Source organism: Geotrypetes seraphini, chromosome 9 (assembly GCF_902459505.1).
Source record: "Geotrypetes seraphini chromosome 9, aGeoSer1.1, whole genome shotgun sequence".
In the NCBI taxonomy this organism is placed as follows: Eukaryota; Metazoa; Chordata; class Amphibia; order Gymnophiona; family Dermophiidae; genus Geotrypetes; species Geotrypetes seraphini.
In genome coordinates this window covers 125,831,631-125,850,361 of record NC_047092.1, presented here as the reverse complement: position 1 = coordinate 125,850,361, position 18,731 = coordinate 125,831,631, and the positions used below count along the sequence as shown (strand labels likewise).

Here is an 18,731-nt window from a genome sequence, read left to right as displayed (position 1 = left end):
ATGTTCAGGATCAGCATTATCAGTTTTCAGCTCTGTGATGTGGTTTGACGACAGCATCCCAGACCTTCACCACTGTGCTGGTGGTTGGGGTGGCTCATTGGAGGAGGATGAGGTTGCAAGTTCACCCATGTCTGGATGACTGGTTGCTCATAGCGCCCTCATTGGAAGTGGGGTGCGCCATTGTGGAATGGGTATTCCGGGTTTTGGAGGACTTGGGCTGGTTTCTCAACTTCATTTTCAGCAAAAGGCATCTGTCGCCCACACAGTTGCTGGATTTCTGAGGGGTGCTGTTCGATACAGCAGCGGACCGTGTATACCTGCCAGAGGCTTAGAGATAGAAATTGTTCGCAGATTTCAGAGTTCTTAAATTTTTTTTATTTTTTTTTTAAACCCACCCAAGTCGGCGCTTTTGGCTCATGACTACCTACAGGTTCTAGGTTCCATGAGGGCCTGCCAGAGGTGGTTCCGTGGGCGAGGACATGCTTGCGTCCTCTTCAGCATGTCTGGTTCTCTCGCTGGGCGCCCCACTGAGATGTTTTAGCCATGAAGCTGCCATGAACTTTGGAGGCTTTGCCCTCAGTCACTCGGCCAGGGTGTTCCGTTGCACTTTACCTCCTGGATGGTGGTAACCACTGATGCCAGCCTTTGGGCTGGTGTGGCTCGCTGCCCCCGTCTCCTTCAGGACAACTGGACTCTGTTACATTTGATGGGCTAGACCAAGAGCAGATGGATGTTGTGTGAACTAATATAAATTAAACTAGTATTTAAGCCCGTTACATTAACGGGTGCTAGAATAGATGTTTGTGTCTATCTGTCTTTCTTTCTCTCTGCTTGGCCACTTTCTGTCTGTCTGTCTGTCTTTCTTTCTGTCTCTCTCTTTCCTTGGCTGTCCACCATCACCCCTTGCCTGCTCCCCCTGTTCAGCAGTAGCCCTTCTCCCTTCCTTTTACCTCCCCCGTGTTCAGCAGTATCCCTTCTCCCTTCCTTTTAACTCCCCCGTGTTCAGCAGAAGCCCTTCTCCCTTCCTTTTACCTCCCCCGTGTCCAGCAGCACCTCTTCCCTGCTCCCCCCTGTCCAGCAGTAGGCCTTCTCCCTTCCTTTTACGTCCCCCTCTATCTAACAGCACTTCTTCCCTGTTCCCTCTGTCTAGCAGTAGGCCTCCCTTCCTGTTACCTCCCCCCTGTCCAGCAGCACCCCTTACCTGTTTTTCCTATGCGTTCGTGTCTGCCCTCCTATTTAAAAAAGCCTGCTGAGGATTGCAGCTGGCTGTAGCGAACCTCGCAGACGCTATGCACCTCAGTAGCACGTTCCCTTTGACGCGATCTGGTGCGTCAGAGGGAACGTGCTACTGAGGTGCAGAGCGGCCTACAAGGTTCGCTACTGCCGGCCGCTATCCTTGGGCTTTTTTGAAGAGGAGGGCAGACAGAAGAGCCACTTTGGTGGACTGGATGGAGGACTGCCGCTCAATGCCTGGAGGAGCTGGAGAGCAGGGAGGTCTTTACAATTGCTCTGCCAGTAGCGCGCATGCGCTCTCCTGCCTGCAAAGGACATACGGGTCACGGATCACGCAGGTAGGAGTGCACATGTGCGCTTAGCGTTTTATTATTATAGATGTAAACGTCATAACATAAAAGATTTGGGCCTTTAAAAGGTAGCAAAGCATGGAAACATAAGGCTTATTGTACAAAACGAATGTACGTGATCATCTCTCCCTTCCTCTCCTTCACCCCAATTCTTCCTCATTTCTATCTTTCCTCCCCTCTCACCCATCCCCTTGTGCCTTCCCTCTGCAGCATCTTTCTATCCCTCCATCCCCCAATGCAGCAGCACCCTCCCCCGCCACGCAGCTGAATCCCCGCTGACCTTCTAACCTTCCCTCTCATCTGAACCCCACCGACCACGAGCCCTACATACCTCCCTTCAGAGCAGCACTCTAAACAGGCTGCATCACGGCCTTCTCTTGTAGGGGCCTTCCGTATACCATGTTACTGATGATATCAGTGATGTGGCAGAGGGAATTCCTCAACGAGAGAAGGCCGCGAAGCAGTCTGTTTAGAGTGTTGCCAGCCGGATGCTGCTTTGGAGGGAGGCATGTAGGGCTCGTGGTCGGCAGAGTTCAGATGGTTGGCAGGCCAAATTAAAAAAATTAAACGGGCCGGATATGGATCTCAGGCCATAGTTTGCCCATGTCTGCTCTAGACACTGGAGAGTAGACCCTTTCGCCTCAGGCGTTTTGGGCAATTGCGAGGCGCAGAGGTCAGCCCTTTATTGCCTTCATAACCTCGGCAGGAAAGAAAAAAAAAAGTGCACCACGCTGTTTCAGCCGCAGATTCGAGCCCAGAAGCAAGAGACTCGAGTACAGCCGTGGCCTCCAGATGTTCTTCGTTACGTCTTTCTGCCCAGGCCGAGGTCCTTCGATGCCTTGAGAGTTATCCAGGCTGCGTCCTTCTTGTGGCTCCAGACTGGCCTCAAAGACTGGTTTGCGGGTTTGGTGCAGTTGGTACCTGAGCGTCTACCCGGTCCTTCTCACTTGGGCCCGGTTGTCATGGAAGTTCCGGGTCGCTTTGCTCTTCCAGCTTGGCTTTTGAGTGCATCCTTAGATCCTACAGACTATTTGGAGCTTGTGTTTGATCCACTGCTCAACTCTAAAAAGTTGTCCAAGGTGTCTGCTTACGTTAAGACGGGGGAAGCTTTTCTCATTTGAGGTGACCCTGAACTTAACCTATGTTTTGCAGCTTGCTCTTGTCTTTTACTTCCCTACCACCTTTTTATTTCAGCAGTGTAACCGTACCCTTTTCCCTTTTGTGTGTGTTTTAGTTGTTCATCAGATTTTGTTGTTTTGTAATGTAACTTTAGTAATGAAAAGCGGTATATCAAGCCATAATAAACTTGAAACTTAAACTTGAAATGCCATTGAAGAATATTAGTCTGTGTGGCAACTTGTTACCTGGAATTTGTCAAGCTCCGCACTATTATACTTAATAATAAGTAGCTCTGTTATTTTAAATTGTCTTTCTTGGCAATGTTAGCATTGTTGCCATGATGAGACTCATGTTATCTCTTGCCTTTTTCTCTTGTGTAGATGATGGTGGAGCTACTCCAGTACAAGATGAACGAGACTCTGAATCTGATGGTGAAGGTCACATGAACGAGTGCCATTTTGGATTTGAGAATGGACGTACTGGACACAGATCAGAGGTATTAATAAAACATGTTTTTGGCAATGGAAAAAACTTCAATATGCTCCTCCCTCCATATTTGTGGAGTTAGAGAAAAAGCCGGCCCACTTAAGGCCGACTGACCTACCCCCACCTCCCAGACCTCTCCACACCTTACTTAGGGCCGATTCTGCCTCCTGGACCTCTCCACATCTTACTTTTAAAGCCTAGTGGTTTAGCAATGAAGTGAAATAGGAGCAATCTTCCTATGCTCCTGCCCCATGTAGAACTGTGAACAAAAATGGCTGCCGTGAGTTCCCGCTGTAGTCTGGTGAGACAATGTGGACTCACGTGAGCCATTTTTATTCAGGGCTCTGCATGGGGCAGGAGCATAGGAAGATTGCTCCTGTCCCACTTCACTGCTAGTCCACCTGGCTTTGAAAGTAAGGTGTGAAAGAGGTCTGGGAGGCAGGGTTGGGTCAGAATTTAGAAACTCACAAATGATCAAAGTCATGAGTCCTAAACCCATGAATATGGAAGTGGGGCCTGTATATTTATCTCCAGGCCTAGCAGTGGAGCCTTTAATAGTTATGAGGCCTGGGACTGAAAGAGGCAGTACAAAACTTGGAATTAGGGTGAAGGAAATACTGAGTGGGGCATTGGATTTACTGTACAATGAGGGAGCAGGAGAAGATCCAGGTTCAGAGGTTGGGAGAACACAGTGTTTTGGAGTATGGAAAAGAGGACCCAGGATCATAGGAAAGTAGCTGGGCTGGAACAGAGTGGCTATTGGAAGAAAGAGAGAGAGAGAGGACTTAAGATTGCAGTGGTGTAAGGCATGGTTAGTCAGAAGAGAACCTAGCATTGGGTAGAACCTATAAATATCCATGTGATTGTTCTAGTATTGCTTTAAAGTTCAAACTATTAAGTGAGGATAAATTACTCCCATCAAGGATCCCCTTCCTATTTTGTGGGGTCCCACAAAAATAGGAGGAATCATATTCTCTGGAATTAAGAACATAAGAATTGCCGCTGCTGGTCAGACCAGTGATCCATCGTGCCCAGCAGTCCACTCACACGGCGGTCCTTAGGTCAAAGACCAGTGCCCTGAGTCTAGCCTGCGTACATTCTGGTTCAGCAAGAACTTGTCTAACTTTGTCTTGAATCCCAGGAGGGTGTTTTCCCCTATAACAGCCTGTGGAAGAGCATTCCAGTTTTCTACCACTCTGGGTGAAGAAGAACTTCCTTACGTTTGTAGGGAATCTATCCCCTTTTAACTTTAGAGAGTGCCCTCTTGTTCTCTCTACCTTGGAGAGGGTGAACAACCTGTCTTTATCTACTAAGTCTATTTCCTTCATTATCTTGAATGTTTTGATCATGTCCCCTCTCAGTCTCCTCTTTTCAAGGGAGAAGATGTCCAGTTTCTCTAATCTCTCACTGTACGGCAACTCCTCCAGCCCCTTAACCATTTTAGTTGCTCTTCTCTGGACCCTTTCGAGTAGTACCGTGTCCTTTTTCATGTATGGCGACCAGTGCTGGATGCAGTATTCCAGGTGAGGGCGTACCATAGTTCGATACAGTGGCATGATAACCTCCTCCGATCTGTTCGTGATCCCCTTCTTAATCATTCCTAGCATTCTGTTTGCATTGTGAGGACGACTTCATTGACTTGTCGACCAGTACTCCCAAGTCTCTTTCTTAGGGGATCTCTCCAAGTACTGCACCGGACATCCTTTATTCATGTAAGATTTTTGTTACCAACATGCATCACCTTACACTTATCCACGTTAAACCTCATTTGCCATGTCGCGGCCCATTTCTCGAGCGTGTTTGTCATGTTGCAGGTCTTCGCAATCTTCCTGTGTCTTCACTACACTGAATAACTTTGTATCGTCTGCAAATTTAATCACCTCGCTCATCGTACCAATTTCCAGGTTGTTTATAAATATGTTGAAGAGCACAGGTTCAAGCACCGAACCCTGCGTCACTCCACTCGTCTGTAGATGCCACCTGCAGCCATAAGAGCTATTGGGGTGGTAGACAGATGGATATAGTAGCTTTTGGGTTTTGGGGGAGTTTTGGAGGGCTCCCCATATATTATAAAGTGGTTATGGTGAGATGTACTTCTGGCACCCTTTATGTGACGTTCAAAGCAGTGCCCTCTAAGGTGCCTCACTGCTCTATTGGTATGTGTATGTGGCCAGTCCATTACAAGGCTGGCCCCTCTCATGTCCAAAAAAGAAAAATTGGACATCTTGCGGTGTTGCCTGTTTTGAAAATGGCCATTTCTCCGCCTACGACTTTGGACATCTTGAGGGAAACATCCAAAGTCAGCCATAGATGTCCTATCAAAAATGCCTCTCCATGTCTCTCTTTCCTATCCAGTTTTGGGGCACTGACTGTAGAAGTCTTTTACAGTATCTTACTTCCAACTACTGGAGTTAACATCAAAGTCTATTTCAGCTTTAATCCTGTGATGTTTTTGCTATTTAGGGGATCTAGACATTAGAAATCTGCCCAGCATTGGTCTTACTTCTCAACCTCTGAAGCTGCTGTCAAAGCTCATTTAAGTTTTGCTTTAATTGAATTCCATCCTTTTTCTATATAGTGATTTTCTGTGTATATCCCAAGCATTCTTGAATTCTGTCTCTTTTTTTTTTTTTTTTTTTTTGTATCCTCCTGCAGGAGGGTATTCCAGGCATTCACCACTCTTCTGTGAAAAAGTATTTTGAAATATTGCTCCTAAGTCTCCCACTCGGCAACTTTAACTTATGACCTCTAGTTCTACTGCTTCACCATCTCTGAAAAAGATTAGTTTGCATAATTAATACCTTTTCAGTATTTAAACATTTCAGTTTGGTATGGACAGCAGCACACACAGATTCTCTTATCAATATTTCTCATGAAGCGTGAAAGAATATGAGATTATCTCAGGACAAGCAGGCAGGTATTTTCACTAGTGGGTGACGTCATCCGACGGAGCCCCGATGCGGACATCTCACAAGCATACTTGCTTGTAGAAACTTTAGAAGTTTCGAGTCGCCCGCACCGCGCATGCGCGAGTGCCTTCCTGCCCGATGCACCGGGCGTGTCTCCTCAGTTCTTACTTTTCCGCGGAGCCGAGAAGTCCGTCTTCGACTCTCTGCGCGAAGTATCTTCACTTGTGCCTTCTAAGTCCGTGGTTTTGGGTTCTTTTTACTCATAATCGTTGATTTTCGTCATGTTTTCTTGTTTTTAAAAAAAAAAAACCCAATTTCTTCCATCCGTTCAACCGGGCAGGCCACGTGGCCGCGGCCCCGCGGCTTCGATCTCGCGGCGGAGCTTTTTCGGCTTTTGTCCCGGCCTATCACCGGGTTTAAAAAGTGTGTCAAGTGCCAGCGCGCGATTTTGATGATGGACCCTCATCGACGCTGTATTCAGTGTCTCGGAACTCAACACCTTCCAAAATCGTGCCGGCCTTGCTCCACGCTTACAGCACGTGCGTTCAAGCATCGCTGCATCTTGTGGGAGTCGCTATTCAGCATGGAGGCTTCGACGGAGTTGTCCTCATCGAAGAGCGCCACACCTTCGACTTCCACCTCGACTCTTCCTTCTTCCACCTCTGCGGCCTCGAGCCTCCTCAAGCCTGCTTCGTTTGTGCTGACTCCAACGCCTGCTGCGGTGCCTTCCTCTGTCTCTTCAGGTCAGGTAGCACAGCAGCCCATTCCTCCCGTGGTGCTAAAGGTGCCCAAGGCTTCTAAGTCCAAGCACTTGGGCGCCAGGGAGCGCGAAGCCTGTGCAGGAGGTCCCATTGCGGATGCGGATCCCTTCTTGCCGACTTCGTTCAAGACCTTGCTGGAGAAGCAATTCATCGAGCTCTTTTACCACTATGGGGCTGAAGCTTCTCTCCGCGTGCCCAGCCTGGGCACGTGGAGGCCTCCCGCGAGGTCGAGCCGCCTCCGGTGCCTCCACGACGTACACTCTCGCTGCAGGGTGCCGAGTCTCTGCGAGTGTCTGGTCTGGCATCGATGCATGCATTGCAAGGAGCAGAGTCTTTGCGACTGCTTCCGTTGGAACCGATTCCCTCGATGCAAGGAGCAGAGTCTTTGCGAGGGCCTCCTCCGGATTCGATGATGAGCCTCGAGGCTTGGCGGGTGCCTCGAGGTGCTTCCGCCCAATCACCTTTGCTTCGATCCACTGCCTCCAGCCCCATCCACTCGCTGGAAGCCTCCACTATGCCTCGCTTGCCTCAGCGGTCGAGGCCTACTTCCAGGCACAGTTCTGGCCATCGCTCGAGGCATTCATCGAGGCATGCCTCGCCTCGTAGGAAGCAGCCTTTCCTTGACTATTTGCCACCGGCTTCTTCACCTCCTCCTATGCCAGACACCATGGGATCTTTCTCCCTGCCGATCCCTGGCCTCGTTGGATCCAAAGGCCTCGACGTCCTCGAATCCTGGGGCCCTGCTCTGGCTGACCAGCTGTCTTTCTCTTCTTTTCTTCGACAGATGGCTGTGGATCTGGACATTACCCTGGACTCGGGGTCCAAATTTTCCAAGGAGTATCTGGAGATGATGCATCTCCCTCAACCGCCTGCTGAGTCGCTCCGGCTTCCTCTGCATAAGCTGCTGGACCAGACCTTCATGCACTGTTTTGAAACACCTTACTCCATCCCAGCTGTTCCCGGGGAAATTGGATGCCAGGTACCACACGGTTCACCATAAAGGATTCGATGGGGCCCAGCTCTCTCATCAGTCCCTCTTGGTAGAGTCCTTGTTGAAACGGGCTCATCCCTCCCAGGTCTATGCCACCATTCCACCTTGCCGGGAGGGCAAGACCATGGACAGGTATGGCAGGCGCATCTACCAGAACTCGATGATGGCCTCTCGAGTCCACAATTATAGTTTTCATTTTGCAACCTACTTCGAGTTTTTCCTCTCAGTTCTGCAAAAGTTTCTGCCCTATTTGGACTCTCAAGCTCGGTTCGAGTACCAGGAGGTTCTAGCTTTGTTGTCCCACTACGTCTGCAGATGATGCAGTCGTCTTACGACGCTTTTGAACTCTCTGCGAGGGCTGCGGCTTGTTAGGTGGCCATGCGACGCCTGGCGTGGCTTAGGACCATCGATATGGACTTGAATCTTCAGGACAGGCTGGCTAACGTCCCGTGTGCTGGTGCCGACCTCTTCGATGAGTCCATCGAGGCGGCGACCAAGAAGCTGTCGGACCACGAGAAGTCTTTCCAGTCAATTCTCTGTCTAAAGCCCAAGCCTGCTCCCCCTCATCCATCACGCCTGCCTTTGATCTACCAGCGGCATTACCCACCAAAACAGGCACCTACCATCCGTCAGCCTGTTAAGAGACAGCACCCGCAGAAGCAACAGCAAAAACCTCAAACTTCTGCTGTCCCCAAGGCTCCTCAGCCTTTTTGAATGGCTCGTAGAGAGCAAAACTGCCATCGTTCTGCCCTTCTCTGTTTTTCCCATCGGAGGTCGTCTCCATCATTTTTCCCATCGATGGACGACTATTACCACCGACCTCTGGGTCCTTTCCATCGTAAGGGAGGGATACTCTCTTCAGTTCCACCAAGTTCCTCCGGAACATCCTCCAAGAGAGTATCCTTCCAACTTAACCCAGACCGCCCTTCTTCTTCAGGAAGCTCAGGCTTTGCTCCGGCTATGGGCTGTCGAGCCGGTCCCTTTGGATCAACAGAACAAGGGATTTTACTCCCGGTACTTCCTTGTTCCAAAGAAGACGGGCGATCTGCGTCCTATTTTGGACCTCAGGGTGCTCAACAAGTTTCTGGTCAAAGAGAAGTTTTGCATGTTAACCCTGGCTTCTCTCTATCCCCTCCTCAAGCAGAACGACTGGTTATGCTCTCTGCATCTCAAGGAGGCCTATACTCATATTCCCATCCATCCGGCCTCTCGACAATACCTCAGATTTCGGGTGGGACATCTTCATCTTCAATACCGAGTGCTTCCTTTCGGCCTGGCTTCGTCTCCCAGAATCTTCACCAAGTGCCTGGTTGTAGTGGCCGCAGCACTCAGGTCTCCAGGTGTTTCCCTACCTCGACGACTGGCTCATCAAGGATTTCACGTCTCAGGGAGTCGTCCAGGCGACCCGAAGGACAATCTGGTTCCTGCAGAGTCTGGGGTTCGAGATCAACTTTCCAAAATCCCATCTGCAACCTTCCCACACTCTTCCCTTCATAGAAGCTGTTCTGGATACCATTTGACTCAGGGCATTCCTTCCTCCAATGCCTGGATGCTCTTCTTCGTCTTTGTCATTCAGTGTCCTCTCGCCTGTCCATCTCGGCGAGACACATGATGGTTCTTCTGGGCCACATGGCCTCTACAGTGCACGTGACTCCTTTTGCCAGACTTCACCTCAGAATTCCTCAGTGGACCCTGGCATCTCAATGGACTCGCCACATCCGGGTCACTCCTGCTCACTCCTGCTCTGCAACAGTCTCTTAGCTGGTGGATGCTCTCTTCCAATTTCTCCAGAGGTTTGCTGTTTCACACGCCTCCCCATCAGAAGGTTCTCACGACCGACTCCTCGACCTATGCTTGGGGGGATCATCTGGATGGTCTGCGACTCAAGGCTATTGAACCAGTTTGGACTGCCTGTGTCACATCAATCTCCTGGAACTCAGAGCGATTTTCAATGCTCTCAATGCTTTTCAGCATCTCCTTCGACATGGTGGTTCTCATTCGCACGGACAACTAGGTCGCCATGTATTATGTCAACAAACAAGGAGGCACGGGCTCAACCTCCCTCTGTCAGGAAGCTCTGAAAGTTTGGAATTGAGCAATTCGCCACAACACCTTCCTCAAAGCTGTCTACATTCAGGGGGCGGACAATGCCTTGGCGGACAACTTGAGACATCTTCTACAGCCTCACGAATGGACTTTCCATTCCACGCCCCTTCATCACATCTTCTCTCTGTGGGGAACGCCTCAGATAGACCTTTGCAGCCCCCCACAACTTCAAACTGCCTCTGTTCTGCTCCAGGATCTACACTCCTCATCGCCTTGAGGCGGATGCTTTTCTTCTGGACTAGAGGAATCTTTCTGTATGCGTTTCCTCTCATTCAAAAGACTCTGGTCAAGCTCAAGTCGGACCAGGCCACCATGATTCTGATTGCTCCTCGGTGGCCCAGACAACCTTGGTTCTCCCTTCTACTTCAACTCAGCAGCAGGGAGCCCTTCCTTCTACCAGTGTTTCCATCTCTGCTTACGCAGCATCAGGGATCTTTGCTTCATCCCAACCTGCAGTCTCTACACCTGACAGCTTGGTTCCTCTCAACATAGCTCCTCTCCAGTTTTCTCAAGCTGTGAGGGATGTTTTGGAAGCTTCACAGAAGCCTGCTACTAGGCAATGCTATTCCCAAAAATGGACTAGATTTTCTACTTGGTGTTTTTCCCATCACAAGGAGCCTCAACATGCCTCCTTGTCCTCTGTTTTGGACTATCTTTTGCACCTATCTCATTCTGGCCTCAAGTCTACATCGATCCAAGTCCATTTGAGTGCTATTGCTGCTTTCCATCAGCCTCTTCAAGGGAAACCTCTTTCTGCTCATCCGGTGGTTTCCAGGTTTCCATGTCAATCCTCCCCTCAAACCGCCTCCAGTGGTTTGGGACCTCAATGTTGTTCTTTCTCAGCTTATGAAGCCTCCATTTGAACCTCTTAACAAGGCTCCTCTGAAGTATCTCACTTGGAAAGTGGTGTTTCTCATTGGCCTCACTTCTGCTCGTCGAGTTAGTGAGCTTCAAGCTTTGGTTGCGGATCCACCTTTTACAGTGTTTCATCATGACAAGGTAGTCCTTCGCACTCATCCCAAATTCCCAAGGTGGTCTCGGAATTTCATCTGAATCAATCCATTGTTCTCCCTGTGTTTTTTTTCCAAAGCCTCATTCTCATCCTGGAGAATCAGCTCTTCACACTCTGGACTGTAAACGTGCTTTGGCTTTCTACCTGGAACGCACCAAGTCACACAGGCCTGCTCCTCAACTTTTCATCTCCTTCGATCCGAACAGGTTGGGCGCCCTATCTCTAAGCGTACCATCTCCAATTGGATGGCAGCTTGTATCTCTTTCTGCTATGCCCAGGCTAGATTACCCCTTCACAGTAAAGTCACAGCCCATAAGGTCGGAGTAATGGCAGCCTCTGTAGCCTACTCAGATCAACACCGATTGAGGAGATTTGTAAAGCTGCTACTTGGTCCTCGGTTCATACCTTCACTTCTCATTATTGTCTGGATACTTTCTCTAGATGGGATGGACAGTTTGGCCAAACAGTATTACAAAATTTATTCGCCTAATTTGCCAACACTCCCACCATCCCATTGTGGTTAGCTTGGAGGTCCCTCACTAGTGAGAATACCTGCCTGCTTGTCCTGGGATAAAGCAATGTTACTTACCGTAACAGTTGTTATCCAGGAACAGCAGGCAGCTATTCTCACGTCCCACCCACCTCCCCTGGGTTGGCTTCTCTGCTAGCTATCTGAACTGAGGAGACACGCCCGGTGCATCGGGCGGGAAGGCACTCGCGCATGCGCGGTGCGGGCGACTCGAAACTTCTAAAGTTTCTACAAGCAAGTATGCTTGTGAGACGTCCGCATCAGGGCTCTGTCGGATGACGTCACCCACTAGTGAGAAAAGCTGCCTGCTGTCCCTGGATAACAACTGTTACGGTAAGTAACATTGCTTTTTGTACATCTTATCTATCATGATTGAACCACAAGACTCCTGAGGCAGGCTCTTTTGGGCCAAAACACAATCGTATCGAGTCAATTACAATAAAGAGACTGAGCACCAATTGGTCACTTTTGTTGTGTTTTCTTGTTGTTCACTTGTGTGAAGGCAGATTCTCCTGTTGTTTTTCAACTATATCTTGTTAGCCATATTACTAGGATTCAGTTTGTCATCTCCAATTTTATCTCCTCTTCCTACTACTTATTGTTTCTCTAGCGCTGCTAGACCTACGTAGTGCATTATATTAAAATAGTCAAGAGAGAGTCCCTGCTCAGTAGAGCTTATGTTTGGTCATTTTACTATTGTTTTACTAAATTCAAAACTATAAGTTATGTTGAGCAGTATCTGCTGTACACCACCGGGTGAATCTCTTCGGAAAAGTGATTAATAAATTCCAATAAATAAATAAACCCACCCTTTAGTGTGTCCATCCTTCCTATTTCCTGCCATATGTCCTTCAAGCACAGTGTTCTCCCTAGCATGTTTTAGCCGGGCGCTCTGCCTGGCTAATTTAGATGAGCGCCCGGTTGTCATCTTGCATCCAAGATCTATAAGCAGCCTCGCTCATCGCACCCCCAGCATCGAAGCCATGCGCCAGTCCTCTTCCCTGCCCCTACTCCAGGGGTATCCAACCCATGGGCCGCATGCGGCCCAACAAGGAGTTTTGTGTGGCCCAGCTTCTCCCTCCCTCCCTTCTATGCCTCCCTCCGGCGGGTAGTTTTCTGGTCGCCTCCCTTGCTGCAGTTGTCCGCGAGCGGCGTCAGCTCCTCACGCATGATTCATGACTGTGTCAGAAGCGTTTCCTCTGACGTCAGCCATGAATCGCGTGCGAGGAGCCAATGCTGCCTGCAGACGACTGCAGCAAGGGAGACGGCCAGAAAATAAATACTCACCGGGAAGCACAGAAGGAAGGGAACGCTTCCAGCACACGCACCGATCGCCAACGGCCATAAAATAAATACTTATCCCAGAACAAGCAGGCAGCCTATTCTCGATGCGGAAGCCTCGCAAGCAGACTTGCTTATAGAAACTAGAAGTTTTGAGTCAGCCGCACCACACATGCGCCTTCCCGCCCAGCACAGGGCGCGTCTCCTCAGTTCTCAGTTTTCCGCGGAGCCGAGAAGTCCTTCTTTGACTCTCTGCGTTTAATTTACTTACGTCGTGCCTTCTCTCACTGCGGTTTGTGTTCTTTTTCTTCACGAATTGCTGTATTTCTTTTATCTCTTTATTTCTTATTTCTAGTTTAAAAAAAAAAAAAATTATAATAATTATTTCTTCCGTTCGGCTGCCGGGGCAGGCCAGGGGCTTCGACTTTGCGACAGCTGTTTTTCCTCCTATGTCCCGACCAACAACAGGCTTCAAGAAGTGTAGCCAGTGTCAACGTGCGATTTCCCTCACGGATCCACACAGTAGGTGCCTCAAGTGCCTTGGGCCAGACCATCATCCGAAGTTGTGCGAGCGCTGTGATATTCTTCAACCTTGAGCCCTTAAACGTCGTCTACTTCCAGTGGAGAAGCTCTTCGGGATGGATTTGACCACTTCCTCGCCTTCGAAGCTGACCTCAGTCTCACCTTCGGCCGAAATTCTTCCTGCCTCCACTGCTTCGACCTCAAGCCTCATCAGACCTTATTCGTTTGCAGCGGCTTTTTCCTTGACGACGTCTGCTGTATCTTCCCCTGTATCCTCAGGTCAGATAGATCAGCAGGAAGTTCCAGCGGTGGTGCTTAAGTTGCCTAAGACTTCCAAGTCGAAGCACATTTTCACTGCCTCTGTGGAACCTCCAGCCAAAGCAAGTGGTCCGATTTCAGACACGGATCATACCTTGCCGGCTTCTTTCCAGATCATGTTAGAGAAACAATTCATTCAGTTCCTCACTAATATGGGACCGAAGCTTGTTACTCTTATCCAGCCTGGGCATTCTGCAGACTCCGCGAGGTCGAGCCTCTTCCTATGCCTCATTCTGAACCTACACACTCTATGCAGGGAGCAGAATCTCTGCGAGTGTCTGGTCTGGCATCTATGCACGTGAAGCAAGGAGCATATTCTTTGCAAGTACCTCAACAGGAATCCTCACACTCTGGAGCTTCGATCCACAGCTTCCAGCCCTATCCATTCCTTGGTGGCATCGACTGCTTCCATCTCCAGGGCGAAGTCTACTCGATCTTAGAGACCTGCTTCCAAGCACCATTCTCACTGACGATCGAGGCGTTCCTCGAGGCATATATCCAGGCATGGCTCTTCTTCCAAATAGCGGCCTTCTTCAACTAAGCCTCGATCTACACCTTCTAGTTCTACTAGACCATCGACTCCTTGATCGAAGTCTTCACTTCCACACCTCGAGGACTCAGCGGTTTCGATTGCTTCGTCCAAGTCTCCCTATTCGTCCAAGTCTCCCTATTCTGTTGATGCCTTTTTTCCTGCCGAAGTTTCATCTTTGTCCCAGGCTGCCTCGATGACCTTGAGTCCTTCTCGAGGAAAGGCATTGGTTGTTCAGCTATCTTTCTCTTCATTTCTTCGTCAGATGGCTATTGACTTGGACCTTCAATTGGATGCTGGTTCCAAATACTCTAAGGAGTATCTTGAAGTCATGCATCTTCCTCAACCTCCGGTAGAGTCACTTAAGCTTCCTCTTCACAAGCTTTTGTCTCAGACTTTTACCAGATGCCTGGAGACTCCTTATGCAATTCCAGCTGTTCCAGGCAAATTAGACTCCAGATATAAAACTCTCCATTGCAAAGGATTTGAGAATTCAATTATCTCACCAATCCCTACTTGTGGAGTCATCCTTGAAAAGGTCCCATCCTTCCAAAGTTTATTCTACCGTTCCTCCTGGAAAGGAAGGGAAAACTATGGACAAATTCAGATGTTGCATCTATCAAAATGCCATGATGTCCTCCTAAAGTCCTTAATTACAATTTCCATTTTATCACTTATTTTGAGTTTCTCATTGCTCTTTTGCCAAAATTTCTCAGTTATTTAGATACACAAAAGCACTTTGAAATTTCAAGAAGTCATCGCTTCTCTATCACAACTCAGATTATATCTACTTCAGTTTTCTTACGATGCCTTTGAATTGTCTGCCATGGTTGCTGCTTGTTCTGTAGCAATGCGTCACCTTGCCTGGCTTTGTACCATTGACATGGATCCTAACCTTCAGGACCGCTTGGCTAATATTCCTTTTGCAGGCAATGACGTCTTCGATGTATCTATTGAAGCAGCCACCAAGAAATTGTTTGAGCATGAAAAATCCTTTGCTTCTATTGTCAGACCTAAGCCAAAACCAGCTCCTTCCAAGCCTATACGCCCTCCTCCTATTTACCAGAGGCGTTTTGCTCCAAGAGAGGCTCCTTACACTCGCCCTACTCCCAAGAAACAGCAGAATCAGAAGCAACAGATATCTCAACCTTTTGCTGCATCTAAAACAGAGCATAACTTCCACCGTTCTGTCTCTGAACTATCTTCCCCCTATTGGAGGTCGTCTATATCATTTTTATCACCGATAGGAGACAATCGCATTGACCTCTGGGTGCTGTCAATCATCAGGGAAGGATACTCTCTTCATTTCACTCAGGTTCCACCAAACTTCCTCCAAGAGAGTATCCTTCTAATCCATCCCAGACCGCCCTTATTCTTCAGGAAGCTCAAGCTCTACTTCGTCTCCATGCCATCAAACCAGTTCCTTTGGAACAGCAGAACAGGGGGTTTTACTCCCGTTACTTCCTTGTTCCGAAGAAGACGGGCGATCTGCGGCCCATTCTGGATCTCGGGGTTCTCAACAAATTTTTAGTCAAACAAAAATTTTGCATGTTATCCCTGGCATCCCTTTATCCCCTCCTAGATCAGAACGACAGGTTATGCTCTCTGGATCTTAAGGAGGCTTATACTCGTATTCCCATTCATCCGGCCTCCCGCCAATATCTCAGATTTTGAGTGGGGAATCTGCATTATCAATACAGAGTGCTGCCCTTTGGCCTGGCTTCATCTCCCAGAGTGTTCACCAAGTGCCTGGTAATGGTAGCCGCAGCTCTCAGAAATCATGGTCTTCAGGTAAATTTCCCTACCTGGATGACTGGCTCATCAAAGATTCAACATCTCAAGGGGGGTTATAGTAGCGACCCAACGGACTACGTGGTTCCTACAGAGTTTGGGATTCAAAATCAACTTTCCCAAATCCCAACTTCAGCCCTCTCAGAATCTACAATTCATCGGAGCTGTTCTGGATACTGTCTAACTCAGAGCATTCCTTCTGCAACAACGTCTGGAAGTCTTCCTTCAACTCTGTCATACAGAGTCTTCCTCCATATCAGTGAGACACATGATGGTACTCCTGGGTCACATGGCCTCCACAGTACACGCGACTCCTTTTGCCAGACTTCACCTCAGAATTCCTCAGTGGACCCTGGCATCTCAGTGGACGCAGGTTTACGACCCAATTTCTCTACACATTGCAGTCACTCCTTCATTGAGACAGTCTCTCCGCTGGTGGATGCTCTCTTCCAATCTCTCCAGAGGCTTGCTGTTTCAAACGCCCCCTCATCAGAAGGTCCTCGCAACAGATTCCTCGACCTACGCTTGGGGCGCTCATCTCGATGGTCTCCGTACTCAAGACCACTGGACCAGTACGGATCGTCAGTGTCACATCAATCTGTTGGAACTCAGAGCAATTTTCAAGGCTCTCAAAGCTATTCAACATCTTCTTCACGACCAGGTAGTACTCATTCGGACGGACAACCAAGTCGCCGTGTATTACGTCAACAAACAGGGAGGGACGAGATCTTCCTCCCTTTGTCAAGAAGCTCTGAAGATTTGGCACTGGGCAATCCGCCACAACACCTTCTTCAAAGCTGTCTACATCCAAGGGGCGAAAAATTGCTCGGCGAACAACTTGAGGAGTCTTCTGCAACCTCACGAATGGACACTCCATTCCTCACCTCTTCATCACATTTTTTCACAGTGGGGAGCGCCTCAGATAGATCTCTTTGCAGCTCCCCACAACCACAAACTGCCTCAGTTCTGCTCCAGGATATATTCTCCTCATCGCCTCGAGGCAGATGCTTTTCTTCTGGAATGGACAAATCTCTTCCTCTGTGCATTCCCTCTCATTCTCAAGACTCTTGTCAAGTTAAAGAACGACCATGCCACCATGATTCTGATTGCTCCTCGGTTGTCGAGACAACCTTGGTACTCCCTTCTACTTCAACTCAGCAGCAGGGAGCCATACCTTCTGCCAGTTTTTCCATCTCTGCTTACACAGAGTCGGGGATCTCTGCTTCATCCCAACCTGCAGTTTCTACACCTGACATCTTGGTACCTCTCAACATAACTCCTCTTCAGTTTTCTCAATCTGTAAGAGACATTTTTAGAGGCTTCTAGGAAACCTAGCACTAGACAATGCTATCACCAAAAATGGACTAGATTTTCTACGTGGTGGTTTTCTCACGATAAGAAGCCTCAACATTCCTCCTTATCTTCTGTTTTAGACTACCTTTTGCACTTATCCACCTCTGGCCTCAAGTCTACATTGATTTAAGTCCATCTCAGTACAATTGCTGGTTTCCATCAGCCTATTGAAGGAAAACCCCTTTCTGCTCATCTGGTGGTTTCCAGATTCACGAAAAGACTTTTCAGTGTCAAATCTCCTCTCAAACCGCCTCCAGTGGTTTGGGACCTCAATGTTATTCTTACTGAATTGATGAAGACTCCATTTGAACCAATGTCTATGGCTCATCTGAAGTATCTCACTTGGAAAGTAGTGTTTCTCATTGCCCTCACTTCTGCTCGAAGAGTCAGTGAGCTGCAAGCTTTAGTTGCTGATCAACCTTTCACTGTGTTCAATCATGACAAGGTGGTTCTCTGTACTCATCCTAAATTCCTGCCTAAGGTGGTTTCGGAATTTCATCTCAACCAATCCATTATTCTTCCAGTGTTCTTTCTTCATTCTCATCCTGGAGAATCAGCTCTTCATACTCTGGACTGTAAATGTGCTTTGGCCTTCTATTTGGAATGTACCAAACCACACAGAACTTCTCCTCAACTTTTTTGTCTTCTTCAATCCAAATAAGTTGGGACATCCTATCTCTTAAGCGTACTGTTAGCCTAGCTATCGCTACCATTCAGCATTTTTAGTTGGCATTACTTATGTCAGCGAAGGCCTATAGTAAATTATATCAATCTGACTCTGGCATGTGAATACAGATAGACCCTGAGGAGGGAAATTGTTTTAAGTAGCCCTGATTGAATCATGACTAGCTAAAAGGTGTTAATGTCTGTTTAAGAGGGTGCTTAGGACAATGGATCCAGGTGCACAGATCAAGAAGATAGGCTGCTTGAATGGGACAAAGAAGCCAGAGACTAATCCCATCCACCATGCTTGCAAGTATCACACCCTCCTTTATCAATTAAATTAACCATTGTTTCAAACAGTTTACAAATTCTAAACAGAAAGATACTGGGACATACAATAGTTTCTATATTCAGAATATTCCAAGCTATAAAAGCTTCCTCTCTGCAAAACACAAATATCTATCAATTAATCAATCTATCTCTTGGCTCTTGGTACTCTGGTCCTCTCTTCTATCTCTTGAGCTCTCTCTTTCTCTGTCTATCTTTCTCTATGGAACACGAAGCATCACCCCATCCCCCTTTTCTCTCTCTCTGCCTTTCCCTGGAACTTCACACTTCCTTCTGGACTCTGTAAGGCAGGGAAACTGCTTTGCTCTCTGCTTAATTGTAATGCTTAATTATTGTAATGCTTATGAATATTGCTTTTCTGTAAGACTATTTCTATAATATATTCTTTATGCAATCACCTCTGGCTGTGCCTCTTTGATTCTACTTCCTG

General features: G+C 48.1%; 1 protein-coding gene across 3 annotated transcripts in view; it reads left to right on the top strand.

Annotated features, from left to right (window-relative positions):
- The window catches only part of IWS1 (interacts with SUPT6H, CTD assembly factor 1), a 278,708-nt gene that overhangs the window by 45,677 nt on the left and 214,300 nt on the right, over positions 1–18,731 (top strand). For all 3 annotated transcript variants that reach the window (XR_004540561.1, XM_033957615.1, XM_033957616.1), the window contains exon 2: positions 3,083–3,198. Coding sequence is in view for 2 of the 3 variants with exons in the window: in XM_033957615.1 (XP_033813506.1) it covers positions 3,083–3,198 (116 nt within the window). In the remaining variant the exon portion in view is untranslated. The remainder of the gene's footprint in view (positions 1–3,082; positions 3,199–18,731) is intronic.